The sequence below is a fragment of the Panthera onca genome, chromosome B3, assembly GCF_046562875.1.
Source record: "Panthera onca isolate mPanOnc1 chromosome B3, mPanOnc1 haplotype 2, whole genome shotgun sequence".
In the NCBI taxonomy this organism is placed as follows: domain Eukaryota; kingdom Metazoa; phylum Chordata; class Mammalia; order Carnivora; family Felidae; genus Panthera; species Panthera onca.
In genome coordinates, this window is record NC_138344.1 from 140,926,566 (window position 1) to 140,947,760 (window position 21,195).

General features: G+C 45.7%; 1 protein-coding gene across 2 annotated transcripts in view; it reads right to left on the reverse strand.

Moving 5' to 3' along the window:
• SETD3 (SET domain containing 3, actin N3(tau)-histidine methyltransferase) overlaps window positions 1-21,195 on the reverse strand; it is an 81,854-nt gene that overhangs the window by 17,471 nt on the left and 43,188 nt on the right. For both annotated transcript variants that reach the window (XR_009606575.3, XM_060620726.2), the window contains exon 7: window positions 37-95. Coding sequence is in view for 1 of the 2 variants with exons in the window: in XM_060620726.2 (XP_060476709.1) it covers window positions 37-95 (59 nt within the window). In the remaining variant the exon portion in view is untranslated. The remainder of the gene's footprint in view (window positions 1-36; window positions 96-21,195) is intronic.

A 21,195-nucleotide genomic window follows, 5' to 3' on the forward strand; every position in this document is an offset into this window, starting at 1 on the left:
AAACACACACACAGGCACACACCCCACCCCACCAACCTGTAGTCCTCGTAAGTGAAAGCGTCCTTCAAGGGCAGTTTGTTGGCATGAGGATGGGTCTGGGAATTAGAAGTTTCAGAAAGCAGAGGTGAGAAGAGAAAAAGGGAAAACAGAAATCAGTCAGCAGAATTTCATTATTTAGCTGCCTAACAGATCCTAACAAGAGCCAAATGAAGCAGGAGGCGTCCAGCCGCGCTACTGAGGGATCATCATGCTATTATGCTCTCATACATCACTGTCAACTTAATTTCTTGTGCCCAGCAGCCGCCATAAATCTGCTTCTTCATATTTCGATACTAGAACCCACAGACACCACGCAAAAAGAAAACTGAAGGTGGACCGACTTTACAGAGAGGAAGGCAGGCGCCCCCACGCATGGGGTGTCTGATCCAAAGGGACACCGGGAGCCTCCAGAGTTAGGCGTCTGTCCCGGCTTTCCTCGTTTTCTTCTACCCGTGACACGCCGCACACCCCTGAGTGCAGCAAATCTCTTCTTATGTGGAGAAAAAGAACAATTAAAGGCACTCTAATAAATGGAAGGTTCTTTCATTGGTCTCCGACTTAAATCATTTGGATGGAAATCAACTTATGTGCAAATGAATCATATACGTGGTAAGTGCGGCTCAAGTGCAGAAAAATCAAGAAAGGTAGTTTTGTGCGGTTCTAAATTTTACAAACAAGACAAAGCTAAAATAGAGGCTGGCCTACTGAAATCTGACTCTTTTTTTTTTTTCCTGGTCAGATGAACATTTGGTGAAAACATCTACCACTTGACGCTTAGGAGGACGTTTTATACGTCTCCTGATTCCTCATCCCAACGACCCCGCCTCGGACCCCGCGAGGGCTCAGCAACTTTGTCTCCATTAACAAATGAAAAGCTGCGACGGGATCATTTTAATCTCCGGTTTCAGTAACAGCCCGAGAGGCGGCCTGCAGTTCAGCGACCGAGGGAGCGCGCGGCGATCTCCGGTCGGGGAGCAGGGAGGCGCTGCTGGCGGGTCCCTGCAGCACTGTTAATGCGCGGAGCTCCGTGCAGCATGCGGTTTTTACTCTCGACGCATTAGCGTGGCAAGTGCACGGCCATTTATCATCGCTCACTGTAATGTACTCGCTGGCACCGCGCACAGGACAGTAGGGGATGAGGCAGGAGTGGCTCAAACCGTAAATCAATTAGAAAACAAAAGCTTGTGCTCCGTGCGCAATTTTAGGCAAATTATATATTACAAAAGGCTGCCAACTGGGCGTTAGCTCCCAGGTGCCTGCCTTCCCCTCGCGTTCTTAGCCCGCGGTTAACCCTTTGGAAGGAAAGTCAAAATAGGAAATTACACTCGTGTCATCTTGAAATGTTGCAGTAACAAAAGTGAAATTAAAGATGACGAATTTTAAGTCAGTGTATAAGAGCACACGTTGCCCAGAGGAATCTTCTAGCTGCTGGAGGCAGATCGGGATTTCCTATCTCTGTTAAAACAAAAAACAAAAACCAAAAAACCCCCGAGGCAAGGCCGCGGTCAACTCCAGCGAAGAAAGATGCGCGAATCCCAGGGAAGGAAGCTTCTTCCTCCCTCTCCTTTGTAATGAATGGAGCGCAAGGCTACGTTGTAAGAGTCCCAAAGACGCTTTCCATTTACAACGATGAAACTTAACTACGACACCGACACCGTTCAGGTTTCTCCTTATAAAAGGACAAACTGAGCAGAGAACTGTCCCTCCACAAAACCCAAGCCAGTGTCCGCGTAAGAAGCACCCCAGCGGGGAGGACTCCGTGGCTGACATTCCCGTTCACTTACAACACAAGGAAACCTCAGGAGGGATCTACCCCAAAGGCGCAGGACGGTGCCCAAGCCAGTGCTTTTCAAACTCTAAGCAGGTGGCAAGCACCGTTGTTTTTGTTATTTTAAAATATTTTAATTCATTTAAACTGTGGAATGCAGGATGCTATTTAGAAAGCTGGTAAATTCCAACACTAAATCCCATAGGTATTAAGAATTTGGTCCGCCCTCCCAAGAAAGTCTGACTTACTGAATGAGAGAAAAGGTGACAATTTTCAAACATGGAATGCTCAATGTCAAAACGACTCGAAGCAAAAACCTTCCAACACTCCGAGACCCTGAAATGGCTTTCTATTCTGCACCCTTAGTCAAACAAGACATCCTCCGCAAGGACCAGACAGACGGAAAATTAACTCTCCAGAATGTCTCCCTTCCTCCTATTTACATACCTTTCTTCCCGAAAACAGAAGTTCGTGCTCATAGTCCTGATGAAGTCGTAAAGACAACTCAGGAAAACACACAGACACACAACACACAATGCTTTCTTCAGATTAATTTTGATGATTATTTTGGCTTTAGGGTTACATAACATTTGTTGAAATCTGTTAGAAATAATTGTTCTTATATTCTTAAAAATTAGGGTGTGCCGACCGTACGTACTTCTGGTATAAAAAGCTATTCTGCCACAGAACACATGCACTTAACAGTTATGCTGAAGCAAAATTTAATTTGACACTATGGAGAAAGGCAAAATAACTTCCATTTCAACAGGGTTCTCACCACTGTGACACTATCGCCACCTACTGGCCTTATGGTAGAAGAGGTTGGGGCCGCCAGGTTCTTGGATTCTTTGCCTGGGTAAGCAAGGCCTTCACAACAACTCACCCTAAATCCACACTGGGCTTATCTAGAAGAGCTACTGTTTCAGTCTGACTCCAGCAAAACCTGGTTTCTAAAAAAACCTAGTCTACTTCTTAAGTACTGTATAATATTTTTACAAGGATCTTGAAACATTCAAATATCGAAAATGATTTGCACATGAAAAACATTTAAGTTTGAAAAGAAGTATTTTCACATACCCTGAAAAAAATGAACAAGAGTAAGAAAAAGAAACTATTCCAAACACTCCTGAAGCTCTGGACAGAATTCTTTTTTCTTTCTGTAAACACCAAGTCTTTGTCCTGTTGGAGACCAAGTTGGGGCCTAAGAATACATCTTCAAAAATTACAATGTTAACCCGACATTATTTATTTCGAAGTTCCTAAAACGTTTTTAGATGAAAAGCCTTTAAGGTCATACTTTAAAGGAAGGATAACTGAACACTCCTCACCTTATAAAGAAAGCAAAATCGGGTAACGGTTTGGTTTATCGTGATGTATCTGCTGCAAGAGAAGACATTCCTAACTTGTACTATAAAAATAAAAGAGTAAAACAGAAAGCTTGCTCCTGGTGGCCGGTTTTAGCTGTAACTCGCTCCCGAGGCAAACCTGGGTAGATACGCCTGGGATGGGTGGGGAGGGTCGTCGGGCAGGGTCAGAAAGCGACCCTGACAGGGTCTCCCCAGGGTCTCCCGGGCACAGGGGCCCAACAGAGGCAAGCTGGGGGTCCTGCCAAAGCGCCCACTGCCCGCCCACCCCCAACCCCCAAAAAGTCAGAGTCAGAAACCAGCCACAGATTTCCTGCAGATTTTTTTAATGATTGGTATTTTCACCTCAAGCACTCTAAATATTTGAGTTGCTGTAGCTCATGATCAGACTGGAGGCCCTCAAGAGCTTACTTTTCAAAGAGGATTCTTGTCTCTTTGTGGCCAACAGGCAACCCGGTGAGGTGTTCTTCCGTTCCCTTTTCTGCCAAAAGGAGGTATTCTAGATGAGACTCAGTAATATTGTATCTAGTACAAAATAATCACTGTGTTTGGGAAAGATTAATATCTAAAATCGTTTGTTTGGCTTCAATAAAAAGAAGTAATATTGCTAAATATGTAAGTATGACATTTTGAAGAATTTACCATATTGCCTGGGTCTGGTAGCTCTGCTTAAGGAAATTAAAAACCACCACCGTCAGCAATATTTGATCCTTATTAAAGTTCTGTCTTGAACGATCACTCACATAAAACAAAAATAAACCAAGAAGAAATTTAAATAAAACCTATGGATTACAAGAGTTTGAAGATGAAAAAATGAACAATATTCTGGCTTTAAAAAATTGATTTAGCATGCAGCTTCTCTTTATAGTCCCTTGATAAAAATGAAATCTCCCTAACAAACACTTAATAAAACCTGTCAATATCTCTGGGAAGAAAAATGACACGAATGCATTAAGTATTAAATACCCTTGGAAAAAGTCACATATTCCATGAATTTTTGATGCACTATCTTGACATTAATGTAAAACCTTGATATTTATAATTGACAGAGATTTAATAAAGCACAAAAGAAGATGGCTGAGGCATGGCACGCGCATGGTCCGGGCTGATCAGAAATGAGAGCTCCAGGCATGTGCTTACACTAAATAAACAGTTAATACGTGTGCCTCGGGTGAGCTGCAGTCTTATTTTAAGCTCACACAACAAACCTTTGTGGAGAACCCCAATAAGCAGATTTCGTTATTATGTGAACTCCTAATTCAGAAACATCTAGTATGCGAAACAGCTTTGGAACAGCTCGGCCTGGAACAAAACGCATTTGACTTCAAGTTTGTTTTCTTTTTAACATCTAACAGAAAGCATTTTTCACTTAAACCGGGGATAAATGCTCCCACCTACAGAGAGACAGGCATCTCTGAAAATAATTCTCGGAAGGAACATATTCAACCTGAGGCAAGATTCAAACCCCTCTACGGGGAAATAAAGGATTAGGACACGCAAACGGCTCGAAGACACAAACAGCAAACACTTCTCAAAATCAGATCGTTACTTTTCTAAAGAGCACTGACTTCCACCTAGACCGACTTTTATGGGGAAATCAAGTTGAATACATTTAATAATCCTCTTCAAAGAGGCATTTAAATATAGTAAAAGGACAGTGGCTCGGTTCATAAAAATGACTCCTAAATACTATATCTTGAAGAATTTATAGCCTGTTACAATATATAATTGTTACTTTCAAAAATATATATGGCAGTTCAGTGACTTATTAATGGCTCTATAGTATCAGGAATGGCAAAATATGTAATTTAGAAGTTGGATCTAATTTATTCTGATCAAAAAACATAATAGCACGCAATTACAATTTTCCAACTAAAATATGGCTAAGACTGTATTTGGCTTTACTTCTTAAGTGTATATTAAAAGGGACTGGGGTGCCTGGGTGGCTCAGTCGGTTAAGCGTCCAACTCTTGGTTTCAGCTCAGGTCATGACCTCACGGTTGGTGAGTTCAAGCCCCGTGTCGGGCTCTGTGCTGACAGCACGGAAGCCCCTTGGGATCCCCCCTCTCTCCCTGTCTCTCCCCGGCCCGTGCTTTCTCTCTCTCTCTCAAAGTAAATAAACTAACTTTTAAAAAAATAACTAAAAGGGACAGCAGGGTTAACTAGCTGTGGGTCCTTGCACCTAACTCCAGCGACGGCTCCGTTTCTCTTATTTCTACAAGGATAAAGTCAGCCACAGAACCTCAGATTTGAACTATGTGGGTGCATGCAATTACACGTTTGGGAACTGGGGCCCCTGCTCACGTAAGCAAGAGGCCCTCGGTGTTTTCAATGCCACTGAGAGATTCCTCCACAAAACAGCCCCCCGGCATCTTCCCTAAGCCCAGTGTGGATCGGGGTCTCCGCAAATGTTAGGTTCGGTGCAAGGTGAGGAGAAAAGACAGAGGCAAAAGGCAGCTTCATCCGCTGCCCCCGCCAAAGTCACAGGGGGGAGGAGGTCAGAGGGAGGTCGGAAGGAAAGAAGGATTTCCCCTGCAGGAAGCTGAATGAAGGAGACAGGGCAGAAGGGAAATAAAAAGAAGGAGAGTGGGATACGGTCAGGATGGCAGAGGACAGCAGGAGAGAAACAGGGGGGAGCACCAGGAGCGGGGTGGGGAGGGGGGAGCAGGAGGAAGATTTGCTCGAAACACGGAAGCATCTCTCCGAGGAAGGCTGCGCAGGCTTCTGGAGCGCCAACCCACCCTGTGCTTTCTAAGTGCACATAACACAGCTTAACGGAATGACAAACTGCAAAACATCTACTGAATCTAAAATTTCGTTTTGATGACCATAAATCAGAATCGAAGCATGGTTTGTGTAGCTGACTCTTGAGAGAAAAAGATCAATTTTTAAGACTCTTATTTTTAAACACAGATTACATCCAACTCTTCAGGGAATATTGCATCGTAAAGTTCTTTGAATTCACTCAATATGATCAAATAAATACATCAATACACATTAAATTTAAGTTATTTGCTTTCCACTTATATATGCATATTTAATTTCTCTATAAAAATGTATATTACTTCATAGCAAAAGTTTTTAAATAAAGAAAATGGGATTAGTGGAGAAGCACCCACATTGTTCAGTAAACGTATAAACTTACTTTAAGATGGAAGAATTGGGTTTTTCACTGGGAGACCCTGAAGTCTAAAACCCACACCCAGTTAAAATTGAGATTTGTTCAAACAGTGCAAAAGATATGCCTCTTTAAAAACTTTACTAGTTACCAATTATAAACCCTGAAGACAGTCAACCACGAACCAAATACAATCATAATCACCATTTTTTGACTGTCAACCATTTATGCACTCACCAAATATGTATTGACTCGGAAAAAAAGCTGAAAACAGGTTAGGACTAGAAATTCGTTCACTCAACAAATGTCTTCTTTACTATCTGAAGCGGAAGGCACTCTGGCAGGTGCCGTGTGACAGGTGGACAAAAAGACATGGTAACACCCTCGGGGTGGGGGGTAGGGGGTTCTGCCTAGCTGCAGTCAGACGAGCCACTTAAAACAGGATGGGAGAGGTCACAGCTCGGACCCTTCTCCAGGGCCACCTTTGCCAATCACCCTGGGTTCCCTACCCTGCCTCCTCCTGGCCCCATTCGTTTATTTCCCAGGCCTCCCCCCAGCACACTCACTTGAGGCATGTTTCTCTCCCACAGTAGGGAACCTCAGTGAGGCAGGGACCACGCCTATTTTGACCACCAGAGAATCCCCAGTGGGTTGCACGGTGCTTCATTCAAGGACCTCTTCTTCCTCCAAGTGCAAAGGAAACACTGCCCTTTGCTGGGCGGCAGAGGAGCGCGTTGACCTTGTGGAAAGAGATTTCCTCTCTACCGCTCCATAATGGCCTGAACAAGAGGCAAGAAAACAGGAGGGGACAACGTCCCAGACCACCATGACCCCACGGGTGGTAAGAGGCAGAGCCAGAGGACTAGGTAACGTGGCTGCAGGGCAGCTACGACCAGGGAAATGTGGACCCCACGCTCCTTTTCTGAGAGGCGTTTCCACAGGCTTCTCTCCCTCTCCTTTTCTTCTACCTTCCATCTCTTATGATGAGGATATTCTCCCACCATCTAGGGCCAGAGAATAGTCTCTCTCTCTTTTTTTCCAAATCTATCCTTAAGCAAATTTATTTGAGAAAGCTCTACTCTACCGTAATAATCCAAGAGGGGGCAAACTGGACCAAGCACAGCAGCCCTCGGTACCGCACGGTCACCAAACTGTCCTCCACGGCGCTCCGCCTCACCCAGCAGCGTGCACCTTGGACAAGCTGAGCCCGTCACCTCCCATGTGACCTCACATCACCCGGGGCCCCGTGCCTCCATTTCTCCACCTGAAAAGGGGGTCGGACAAGTAACTTCTAGCTTCTTTGAAAGTTCGAAAATCCTTTGTTTCTTTGCCTTGTGACACCCCCCACCTAAGCATCTCAATCTGCTAACTGACCTAATGACTCTGACCCAGAATCATGCTTCTCTGGTCTGCATGAAGACCATCTCGCCGCATAATCAGTGCTTATTGATAAGGTACTTACACCTGCAGCTCCTCACCCTTATCAGTAAGCAAAGTGGAAACGCACAGAGTGGTGACAGCAATCATTGTCTTAGAAGGACAGCCTGGCTTCAGAGAAGCAGGCTAGGATTACTTGTCATGGCTTCATCCCTCCGTCCTTTTCGTTTCAGCTGTTTCAGATTCCAGTGATTCAGGATAAAGACTCTGGACTCTGGTTAGATGAATCAATCCAGCATGATGAGAGTCACCAGTCATTTGTAGGAGGAGAGCATTATGACCACCAATGTGAAACCAATTTCCTTGATAAGGTGACTGACATTCAGAGCATGCATACAAAACTCTTGTCCTAGAAAAGGAAGTACCACGCTTGGTACATAGGAGAGCTCTCTGCATGAAAGAGAAGAGAGAGAGACAAAGGGAGACACAGAGCGGGAGGGAGGGAGGCTGGTATCGACAACGGCCATTTGCTAAGCACACCGTGCAAGGAACTCTGTTGAGAACTTTACACGTGTTTATATATAGCTGACCCTTGAACAACGCAGTCTGAACCACGCAGGCCCACTTACGTACGGATTTGCTATCGTTCAGTGGCGCGAAAGAAGAGATTCTTAGGATTTTCTCAGTAACATTTTCTTTCCTCTACCTTACTTTATTGTGAGAACGCAGTACGTAACACATATACAAAATACGTGTTAATCAACGGCGTATATTATCTGTAAGGCTTCTGGTCAACAGTAGGCTACTGGCAGTTAAGTTGTGGGGGAGTCAAAAGTTACAAGCAGATTTTCAACGGCACAGGGGGTGGTGGGGGTCAGTCCCCAACCCTTGCATTGCCCGAGGATCAACTATAATTTAATTATCATGAAGCCAATGAAATAGGCACTATTATTAGCCCTCTCTTACTGATGCCATAACTGATGGACAAAGAAATTACCAGTATGTCCAAGGTTACCCTGTTTATAAATGGTGGGGCTGGGAAAATGACTTAGGCCACTGTTTTTTAGAGATTATTTAAAAATTTTTTTTTACATTTATTTATTTTTGGGAGACAGAGTGAGACAAAGTGAGAGTGGGGGAGGGGCAGAGAGAGAGGGAGACACAGAATCCCAAGCAGCTCCAGGCTCCAAGCTGTCAGCACAGAGCCCGACGCGGGGCTCGAACCCACGAACGGTGAGATCATGACCTGAGCCGAAGTCGGACGCTTAACCGACTGAGCCACTCAGGCGCCCCGAGATTACTTTAAGGCAAAAGACAATCAGTTGTTCTAATTTTATAAATAAAGCCTAAGTACTGATGTGGTAAATACAATTTTTTCTTAATGAAATTCTAGAAAAGTACCTGGCAGATACTGCTCTCATGTAAAATCCAGCATACTGGCGCATCTGGCCGGCTCAGTCAGAAGAGCATGGGACTCTAGATCTCGACGTTGTGAGTTCGAGCCCTACACTGAGTGTAGAGATTTCTTGAATAAATTAATAAACAAACTTCAAGTTCAGCGTAAATGCACTGCCACACCTGGCAAGCCGGCACCCGGGGCCCCCCTAAGCACCCCTTGCGCTGGGGACCCAGCTCCACGCGCTGCAAGTCCTGCAACAGCAGCCAGGGCCTCGTAGCCACAGCCCGGCCGGTGGCAGTGTGCGTGCACCGACCACGACCTAGCCACCACGGGAGGGTGCCCACAGCCCACACAGGGGACCCCCCCCCCCCGGGGCATGTGGCGTGGGTGGCCAGGGCAGTTCGCACTACCCAGTCCCAGAGGACACCTTCTGCATAAGCAACTCCTTCAGGACCAGGAGACGGAACTGATCTACAAACAGAGAGTCGGGCAAGTTGAGGGGAGAGAGGAATATGCTCCTAGTAAAATAATAGGACAAAATCTTAGAAAAAGAACTAAATAAAACAGAGTTGAACAATCTACCAGATAGCGTTCAGAGTAGTGACCAGGAAGATGCTTGCCGAACTCAGGAGAAGAAGGGACAAACACAGTGAGAGCTTCAACAAAGAGATAAAAACATAAAAAAGAATCTGAGCTGAAGAATACAATAGCTAAAATATAAAATACACTACAGGGAATCAACAGGAGATCGGAAGATGCAAAATGGAATAGCAAGCTGGAAGACAGGGTAGTGGAAATCACCCAGCTAAAACAGCAAGAAGAAAAAAGAATTTTTTTTCTTTTTCTTTTCTTTTTTTTTGAGAGTGTGAGCAGGGGAGGGGCAGAGGGAGAGGGAGGGAGGGAGAGAGACATAGGAAGGGGGAGGGGGAGGAGGGGGGAGAGAAGGGGAGAGGGAGAGAGAGAGAGAGAGAGAGAGAGAGAGAGAGAGGGAGAGAGAGAGAGGGAGAGAGAGAGAGAGAGAGAGGGAGAGGGAGAGAGAGAGAGAGAGAGAGAGAGAGAAGAGGGAGGGTGACAGGGAGGAATATCTTAGGCAGGTTCTACACCCAGTGTGGAGCCCAATGCGGGGCTCAATCTAACCTGAGCCAAAATCAAGAGTCAGACGCTTAACTGACTGAGCCACCCAGGCACTCCCAAAAAAGAATCTTACTTTTATTTATTTTTATTTTTGAGAGACAGAGCTTGCACACTAGCAGGGGAGAGGGACAGGGGGAGAGAGAGAATCCCGGGCAGGCTTCACACTTGGTGTGGAGTCCGATGTGGGGCTCGATCCCACAACCCTAGGATCATGACCTGAGCCGAAATCAAGAGTTGGACGCTCAACCGACGGAGCCACCCAGGACCCTCCCTGAAAAAGAATTTAAAAAATGAGGCAGTTAAGGGGCCTCTGGAACAACACCAAGTGCACTAACGTTCACAGGCTCCCAGAGGGAGAAGAAAGAGAGAAAGGGATAGAAAACCTACCTGAAGAAACAGTGGCTGAACATCTCTCCCACCTGGTGAAGAGACACGCGCCAAATCAGAGAAGCACGAGTTCCAAATAAGATGAACCCCAAGAGACCCACAGCAAGACACAGTCTAATCACCGTTTCAACAGTTAAAGATAAAGAGAGAATCTTACAAGCAGCAGGAGATAAACAACCAGTTCTGTACAAGGGAGCCCCCACCTAACACTAGGAGATGATTTTTCAGTAGACACTTTACAGGCCAGGGGCTCCTGGGTGCCTCAGTTGGTTGAGCAGCAGACTCTTGATTTTGGCTCCAGTCATGATCCCAGGCTCATGGACTGAGCCCCATGCTGGGCTCTGTGTTAAGCGTGGAGCCTCTGCTTAAGATTCTCACCACCCCCTCTCCCATTCGTGTTGCCTCTCAGAAGAAAGAAAAGGAAAAAAGGAAGGAAGAAAGAAAAAAGAGAAAAAAGAAAGGAAAGAAAAAAAGAAAAAGAAAGACTACAGGCAAGAAAGAAAGAAAGAAAGAAAGAAAAGAAATGAAAAGGGAAAGGAAAGGAAAGGAAAGGAAAGGAAAAAAAAAGAGAAAGAAACTACAGGCAAGAAAGAAAGAAAGAAAGAAAGAAAGAAAGAAAGAAAGAAAAAGAAAAGAAATGAAAAGGGAAGGGAAAGGAAAGGAAAGGAAAGGAAAGGAAAGGAAAGGAAAGAAAAAAAAAAAGAAAAAGAAAGAAACTACAGGCCAGAAGGGAGTAGCACAATATGTTCATGGTCCTGAAAGGCCAAAACTTAGAACCGAGAGTATTCTACCCAACCCCGCAAGGCTACCACTCAGAATTGAGAGAGAGATCAGGAGTTTCCCAGACAAGCAAAAGCTAAAGCAGATCACTACCACCAAACCGGCTTTACAGGAAATGTTAAGTGGACTTCTTTAAACAGAAAAGCCCATGACTAGAGATTAAAAAAATACAAAAGAAAAACTTCACTGGTTAACATATAGTACACAGTTCGTACAAAGACTAAAAACCAAAGTAGTAAAATCATCCAGACCTACAATAATTCATCCAAGGATACACAAAACCGTAAGACGTGCAAAAATATGATGTCAAAACACGAAAGTCCATCAAAACCCTGTTGGTACTAATAAATGAATTCAGTACAGTCGTGAGATACAAATAATACACATAAATTGATTACCCACAAACCTGTTGCATTTCCATACTCTAATAATAAACCATCAGAAAGAGAAATTAAGAAAATAATCCTGGGGCACCTGGGTGGCTCAGTCGGTTAAGCATCCGATTTTGGCTCAGTTCATGATCTCGCAGTTCGGGAGTCGAGCCCCACGTCAGGCTCTGTGGCAACGGCTCAGAGCCTGGAGCCTGCTTCAGAGTCTGTGTCTCCCTCTCTCTCTGCCCCTCCCCCACTCATGCTGTCTCTGTTTCTGTCTCAAAAATAAATAAATATTTTTAAAAATCCCATTTACAAGTTCATCGAAAAGAATAAAGTCCCTAGGAATAAATTTCACTAAGGAGGTCAAAGACCTGTACTCTGAAAACTAAAACACTGATGAAAAAAATTCAAGATGACACAAATGAATGGAAAGATACACTGTGTTCATGGACGAACAAGTAGTTGTTAAAATGTCTACACTACCCCAAGCAATTTACAGATTTGATGCAATCCCTACCAAATACCAAGAGCTTTTTCTCACAGAACTAGAACAAAGAGTCGTTGAGATTTGTGTGGAACCACAAAAGACCCCGAATAGCCAAAGCAATCCCGAGAAACAAGAACAAAGCTGGAGGCATCACAGCCCAGGTTTCAAACTAGGCTACAAAGCTGTAGTGATCAAACAGTATGGCACTGGCAGAAAGACCGACAGAACAGAACACAGAGTCCAGAAATAAATCCACACTTCCACGGCCAAATTCTGACAAAGGAGGCGAGAATACACACTAGGGGAAAAAGACAGCCTCTTCAATTAACGGTGCTGGGAAAACTGGACCAGTTTCTGACATCACATACAAAAAAACTCAAATGGATTAAAGGCTTCAATGTGAGAGCGGAAACCATGAAACTGCTAGGAAAAAACAAAGGCAGTAAGCTCTTGGACACTAGTCTGAGCAATATTTTTCTGGATCTGTCTCCTCAAACAAGGGCAATAAAAGCAAAAATAAAATGGGACTGTATCAAACTAAAAAACTTTTGTACAGTGAAGGAAACCATCAACAAACTAAAAGGCAATTTACTGAATGGGAGAAGATATTTGCAAATGATATAACCAATAAGGAGTCAATATATAAAATATATAAAAGAACTCATACAACTCAGTGTCCAAAAAAAAAAAAAAAGCCAAACCAGGGGCACCTGGATGGCTCAGTCGGTTGAGTGTCCAACTTCGGCTCAGGTCATGATCTCACAGCTCGTGGGTTCGAGCCCCACGTCGGGCTCTGTGCTGACAGCTCGGAGCCTGGAGCCTGCTTTTGATTCTGTGTCTCCGTCTCTCTCTGCCCCTCCCCCATTCATGCACACGCGCTCTCTCTCTCTCTCTCTCTCTCAAAAATAAACATTAAAAAAGTTAAAAAAAAAAAAAAAAAAAAAAAAGCCAAACAATCCAATTAAAAAACGGGCAGAGGACCTGAATACGTACTTTCCGGAGACACACAGATGGCCGACAGCCACGTGAAAAGTCGCTCAACCTCACTCAACATCGGGGAAACTACAAGGAGATGTCACCTCACAGCTGCCAGAATGGGTAAGATCAAGCACACAGGAAACAACAGGTGTTGGTGGGGATGTGGAGAAACGGGAGCCCTCCCGCACCGCCGGTGGCAGTGCAAACTGGTGCAGCCACTCTGGACGACGGTATGGAGGTTCCTCAAGAAATTAAAAGCAGAACTACCGTAGGACGTAATGATTCCATTTCTTGGTATTTAACTGAAGAAAATGAAAACGCTAACTTGAAAAAATACATGTACTCCTATGTTCACTGCAGCATTATTTACAATAGCCAAGATATGGCTACCAATAGATACCAAGTGTCCACCAATAGATAAGTGGATAAAGATGTGGGGTGTGTGTGTGTGTATAATATATAACATATTATGATATAATTGTATGTCATACCTTACAGTGTGACATATTTTAATTACACGTACATAAAAAATTTACACGATGGAACATCATGCAGCCATAAAAAAAAGAATGAAATCTTGCCATTTGCAACAACATGGATGGACGTAGAGGGTATTAAGTGAAATGAGCCAGAGAGAGAAAGACGAATACCATATGATTTCACTTATATGTGGAATCTAAAAAATGAAACAAAACAGAAACAGACTCAAACATAGAGAACAGGGGCGCCTGGGTGGCTCAGTCGGTTGAGCGTCCGACTTCGGCTCAGGTCATGATCTCACAGTTTGTGAGTTCAAGCCCCGCGTCGGGTTCTGGGCTGACAGCTCAGAGCCTGGAGCCCGTTTCAGATTCTGTGTCTCCCTCTCTCTCTCTCTCTGCCCCTCCCCTGTTCATGCTCTGTCTTTCTCTGTCTCAAAAATAAATAAATATTAAAAAAAAAAACACAAAAAAACCCCCAAAAACACAGAGAACAATCTGGTGGTTACCAGAGGTGAGAGGGGTGGGGATGGGTCAAATGGGGAGCAAGATTAAAAGCTATAAACTTCCAGTTATAAAATAAATAAGACGTGTGGACGCAACATACAGTTTAGGGAATGTAGTTCATAATACTAGAGTAACTTTGGTAACGGATGGTAGTGAGACTCACCATGCGGCTCACTTTGTAATGAATATGAATGCTGAATCACTATGTTGTACCCCTGAAGCTACTGTAATACTGTATGTCAACTACCCTTCAATAAAATAAAATCAAAACAAAATGCAGCTGAGAGATATTTTAAAGGATACTATAAAGCAGGCAATATCAGCAAGACAAAGACTGTGAATCTATTTCCCAACCACCAGAAAGGATACGGTATTTAGTTAAAAGTAACTATCCACAGTCATACAATCTCACACCTGGATGGTAACTTCGAGATCCTCTGGTCCAATTGCTGTCATGCTGGATATGAAGAATGCTGGCCCCAGAAAACACGTGTGCATCAGATACACGTAGATATGTATACTCCCCTTCCCTTCATTGTATTTCAAAACATAAGAGTACTATTTGGAATTTCTTTCTGGTATTTTCTTCACTAGAATTATGCCACATTAGTGCCCCAACCACTTCTAATATTCCATTACCTGGAATCCCCATCATTTTGATGACAACGCTGAGCAGCCTCTAAAACACCCCACAGGTTTATTGATCATTAAACCTGTTCTTACATGGCACTAACTTTTTGGTTACTTTCAACTCTCCTAGTTGTCATGTTGTTAGGGAAGTGAACCCTGGCCCCTTAAATGTTCTGCCTTTAAGCCTGAAGGAAATTGAAGACGTTTGTAAGCAGCTAGTGAGAAATGAACTGTAAGAGCGTTCCATGGAAACGTTGAACCCGTGTGTATCAGACTTGGGGTTCTGACAGAGACGGGGCAAATTCGGAATCAGTTGATCCTAAGGATGTAAGAGGATCCCCACAATCCAGGGGGTTGGTGAAACGTCCACATTCTCAGGCACGCCATAGGGGTCCACACATCATATGCTTTGTCACCAGCTGCCGTGAGTTTACTTTGGTCAATCCCAATGCAACCAAATCCCGAATCTAGGGCGAAGGGCCCCGCTGCACCTCAGCTGGGCTGAGAGCCCAGCTCCAAGGTGACGTACACGTCCCCACGGCCCCTGCAGTCACTTCTATCCACAGGGGATCTGTGGACGGGTCAGTGGTGAATGAGCTGTCCCAATACTACTTCTCTGGGTCACTGGCGGTACAGCAAATGACAAAAGTTCCAACCAAGGGGGGCACCTGGGTGGTTCAGTTGGTCAAGCGACCGACTTAGGCTCAGGTCATGATCTCGCGGTTCGTGGGTTTGAGCCCTGCATGAGGCTCTGTGCTGACAGCTCAGAGCCTGGAGCCTGCTCCAGATTCTGTCTCCCTTTCTCTCTGCCCCTCCCTTGCTCGCGCTCTGTCTCTCTCAAAAATAAATAAAAATATTTTTTCAAAAATAAAAAAAATGACTCCCAACCAAGGGAAGAGAGGTGTAGAGAGGCCTGTTGTAACGTAGAGTCACTGATAAAAAGCTATAGCTTTGAAAAGTCTTAGTAACTTCTGTATCTCCTGAAAAGAGGACTTTGTAAAAGTGTTACCCTGAGATTTGATAAATACAACAAATATTTTAACCTTACTGGTAAAAATATTCCTATTAAGACTGCAACGAACTGAATTATAAAGTTCTATTTATTAGAATCAAAATAGAACGTTGTCACATGAAGTCAAGACGCTGACCCGACTAACCAAATGTAATTTCAAATGTCCATCACTTTGGATAGAGTAGACGCGAAGCAAAGTGATTTTATATTCACCTTTAGTTGATAAAAGAAATCTCCCCTCCTTTCATTCAGAGTCCCAAATAGGCACCAGCCAGGCACTGCTGCACCAAAGCAAGATCAGGTACCCAGATGTCATCAGTACTTACTGGCTATTCCTCCATCCGTATTAACATTTCTTCGGGGGGAGAAAAAAGAAGAGGAAGAAGTCATAAAGAAAAATTCTTCTGTAAAGTAATATGAGAGTTAGATCTACCTCGAAACTGCACAGGGCGAAACACGGCAAAGAGAAGGAGGGCCGGGGCCAGGCTGGCCCAGGGGCTGCCCCGAGCCTCACCCGGCTCCCGTCTCCGGAGGACAAGCCCAGCGAGAGCCCAGGGAGTCAAGCAGTACGAGGCCGAAGATGCCTATCTGACTGCCCCCCTTGTCCATAAAAATCACAGCTTGCCTTATATTTTCTTAATTAAATGTTTTACTGATCAACAGTTATGTAATGGATTTCAATCTTTTTTTTTTTTTTTCAGAGGAAATCCAACCTCATGTTCCAAGAATAATACTATTTTGGTGGAGCAGTTTCTGGAAACATTTTCAATGGGATAGTTTTTTGGGTTTTTTTTAGGTTTTTTTTTTTTTTTTTTTTTTTTTTTTAGTGTTTACTTATTTTTGAGAGAGACAGAGAGAGAGAAAGAGAGAGAGGGAGTCCAAGTGGGGGAGGAGCAGAGAGCGAGGAAGACACACAATCCGAAGCAGCTCCAGGCTCTGAGCTGTCAGCACAGAGCCCCATGTGGGGCCCAAATTCAAGAACCACGAGATCATGACCTGAGCTGAAGCCAGACGCTTAACCGACGGAGCTACCCAGGCACCCCACCTTGTTTATTTGTAAAAATTTTTTTTAATCTTTATTTACTTTTGAGAGAGAGACAGCATGTGAGTAGGGAGCAGAGAGAGAGGGAGACACAGAATCCGAAGCAGGCTCCGGGCTCTGAGCTGTCAGCACAGAGACTGACGTGGAGCTTGAACTCACGAACCATGAGATCGTGACTTGAGCCAGTCGGAGGTCTACCGACTGAGCCACCCAGGCGCCCCTAAGTGGAATAGTTTAATCATTGCCTAATACCTAAGTGCTACCCTGAAGACAGATACTAAATTGTTTACTTGGAACAGAGAGCAAGAAATCCAATACACTGACTTAAGTCACCTTTTGATTACAAGATGGTTTTTGATTATAGTCAAAGACTACATAGATCTGACTCCCAACCCAGAGTCCTGCAACCTGGAGAACGCAAGGAGACTGGGTAGCAAGGACAGATATGGGAACCAGTGACTGGCGGTCCCAAGACACACCAGAGGGCATGTCACGGCAGTGCAGTGGAGACGACCAAGGCTACAGGGGCTTGAAGAACTCTTGAGTGTGGAATATTTTTGATGAATGTCGTTAAAGACAGAAGATGGATAGAACATTATGTCAAAGGACAGGGATGTTCTGTAAACCAAGGGAACAAAGCTAGAAAAGCAGTGTCACAGAGCTCCTGGCACGGGCCACAGGCTGGCCTTGGCATCTGGGGAGGGGAGGGGGTATCCTTTCTCAGAGGGACGCAAGGAGGTGAAGACACAGCTCCAACATGGAGACAAGAGGAAGAAGGACCAGTTCCTGGCCCGTGGTCTGTTTTCTCAGAGAAGCAGGGACACGGGCAGCCTGCAGAGTCTGTAACAATTCCCAGGGGAATGAGACACAAGTTGGCAGGAGCTGAGAGAGCCGATCGTAAGGACGGTCGGAAATGCAGTGAAATCAGGATGGGAGACGCCAGGGAGTGCTTTGGGGTGCCAGGCGTGGAGCCCGGGAGTAAGTCACCCCCGGGGAGGTGGGACGGACCACACATTTGCTGCAAGGCCGGGTCTCCTTTCAATCCGCTCCCCGTCTTGAGATCAGACGGCACCAGCCAAGAAGAAACACGACCGGCCGTGACCTCCATGTGGACGGTTAACTGCCGCATCAGCACACGAAGTGACGCTCCTCCGGGTCTGGTGACAAGTCGGGCGCGGACTGCCTTTCCAAGGTGAGTGGTGGGCGCGCACAGTTCAGCGTGCTGGTGGCCCAGCCCCGGTCCCCACGGCCAGCGCTGCGCATGGATGGCCCGGGGCAGGTGCCCGTGGCTTCCGTGCACTCGCCGAGTGTCCACAGTTCAGCTTTTTTCATCCCCCCACATCCCCTCCACCCTTGCCGGTTGCGGGGCGCTCCTGGACCCCCAGGGTTGGGGGGGGGGGGTTGCTGGCGGACGCCCAGCCCCAGGCCTGCAGACGGGCCTGGGTCCGTAAAGAGCAATAGCCGCCTCCTCCCCTGACGGGCAGCAAGCGGAGCTCAGATTTAGTGTCAAACTCCGCAGGCCGGGGAAGGTGTGGAAGAGAACCTCTTCCCGAACACTTAATGAATCTACTGCAAAAGGAAAAAAATCTGTTTTCCCATCTGCACTTCCAGACACATATAATAAAGTGACATTTTCCAGCATAGGTTTTTCTAGATCATTAGCTTTGTCAGTTACGACTCCATGCTTGGCAAAATGACCACTGTTTTTTTATTCATCCTTTAATTTCAAAAAAAAAAAAAAAAAGTGCCAAGTCTGGAAGTAAGCTTATTTATCCTCGGTAAAACCTGACGTGGAAAATAAAAGTTGCCCCTTGAACGACACGGGGTTAGGGCACCAATGCCCACGCACGGTCGAAGACAAGTAGATAAAACTTCACTACTTAGCAGCCCGCTGCTGACCGGAAGCCTTACTGATGACGCGGTCAATTAGCTCATATTTTGTGTGCTGCATGTACCGTGTGCTGTATTCCCACCATCGAGCAAGCTAGAGGAAAGAGCAGGTCGTTGACAAAACCCCGAGGGAGAGAAAACACGTTTACAGCAACGGGCTGTATTTACCGACAAAAGTCCACACAGAAGCGGACCCACGTGGCTCAAATGTGCTCTTCAAGGGTCACCTGTGTTCTCACAACTAATATCTGATACTGCTTTCCCAATTAGGATAATTTACCCCCTTCTGCTGATTCACCAATCCCAATACAGCTTAAGGTCTGTCCTCCTTCAGACTTCCACGTGCTCTCCTGACCTCTGGGTTTCCAGCACACGCAGCCTGCAAAGTGCCGCCCAGCGCTCGATCCCGTACCACACTGACCCATCGCGCGGCCCATGCGCTGCTTGAGGCACTCGTTCATTCTTTTGCTCGCTCAGCAAACATTTATGGGGTGCCCCCTCCTAAGTGAGACGTGTGCCAGGACGCGGAAAACCGTGAGCCGGACAGCCCTGGTTTCGGTCCCCACGTGGCTTCCTGCCCCGTGGGGCCCAGCAGGGGGAGCCCTGGGCTCTCCCACTGAACCTGTCAAACGCAAGGCGCAGGTAAATCCGGACTGAGTCCAGGGTCACTGTTCCTGCTTCACGTTTTCCCTGTAAGTCATAAACTTAGTTCGGAGGAAAAGGGAGAGACCGCTCACCTTATAGTGACTACTGACCACGGCAGAGATTTCTTTTTAAATTAGCTCTTTCTTTTTATAAAAAGGGGGTGGGCGGGGCATCTCCAAGCGGAAGCACATGTGACTCGGTACAGGAGCAGTTCTGTGAGATTAGGAAAGGCAGCGATCTTGGGGACAGGCCAGCCGCCTCGTGCCCACTGGCAGAGGCCACGGTTTTCATCTGGATGTGCCCCATCTTGCCGCCTCCCACACAACACGCTCCGGTACGTGGCTTGGGTCTCCGGGCGCGGCGGGCAGGGCCGGTCAGTGCGAGGTGGGGACACACCGGTTTGGAGCGCCTGGTTCTGAAACGGGGTCAATCTCAGGAGCCTGGTGGGCAGGTGGGAGTGTCCTGGGCCCTTTCCCAGCCTCCCTCCTGGAGTAGTAGTTGTCGTTATTATTGTTACTGCTACTAAGACCATGTTACTTCTCATTATTATTATTGCTGCTGCTATGCTAACGTCTCCAAGTGTGATCATTTTGCAGATTAACCTTTCACTTTGAAAAATAAAGCTAAGTACTTCAAATTACTCCCAGTAACCTAAATGGGCACAGGATGCTGACAAGGAAAACATACCTTTGGAGAGAAAGACAACAACTTCCTCATTTGATTTGAAAATGCCCGCTGACTTTTAGTAGAAATAAGGCACCAATTATAAGGATAGCCTAATTAATCACATCTTTTAGCTTCCTCACTATGCTTAAAATTTATGTCCACAAAAATAAAAATAGGACAGGGGCGCCTGGGTGGTTCAGTCAGTTGAGCGTCCCACTTCGGCTCAGGTCATGATCTCACAGTCTGTGAGTTCGAGCCCCACATCGGGCTCTGTGCCGACAGCTCGGAGCCTGGAGCTGCTTCGGATTCTGTGTCTCCCTCTCTCTCTGCCCCTCCCCTGCTCATGCTCTGTCTCTGTCTCAAAAATAAATAAAAGCATTTAAAAAAATTAAAAAATAAATAAAAACAGGACATAATACGATAAATGTAGTATTGACCGTGACGCTCTGTGTCCTACAGGATAAAATATATCTGCAGAAATGTAGGACGGGGGCAGTGTTAAGAAACTTAAAAAAAAAAAAAAAAGGTTTTGATTGATCTGAGAAGTTACCGAAGTAGCTATTATTTCATATAAAATACTAATAAAGGGGTAAAGTCATAAAAGCCATACGCTTTCATCCCAGACATGCTAAAGCGTATTTCTTCTGCACCTTCGACGCAGTCTAGCAAACCTTTGTCTATCGACGCATCGAACACTGCTGTCCGCTAAGTGTAAGGCGTCGTGTGGGGGGAACAATACTCACAAGAAGCTAACAGTGTCACTGCAGACAGTCCAGATGGGTAAAAGACGATGTGCCACACCAGAATAAACGCCATGTGTTGGACCGACAGAGAAGAGGCTGCAGACGTTGCTGGAAAGAGAGAGATCTGGCAATGACTCGTGGAGGAGAGGCACGTGAGTTAGGTCTCTAAACTGGCGGGTAGCAGAGGAAGTAGAGAATGGGGGGAGGGGGCTGCTGAAGTTCGAGAATCTGATGAAAACCACGGGTCTCGTCCGGACGGCAAAGACCAAAAGCAGCCCCCGACCAACTGCCAGCAAGGAACCGAGGCCCTGAAACAGAAACTGGCCACCGCCAGTCACGTGGTGAGCTTGGAAGCAGATCTTTTGGAGACGAGCCTTCG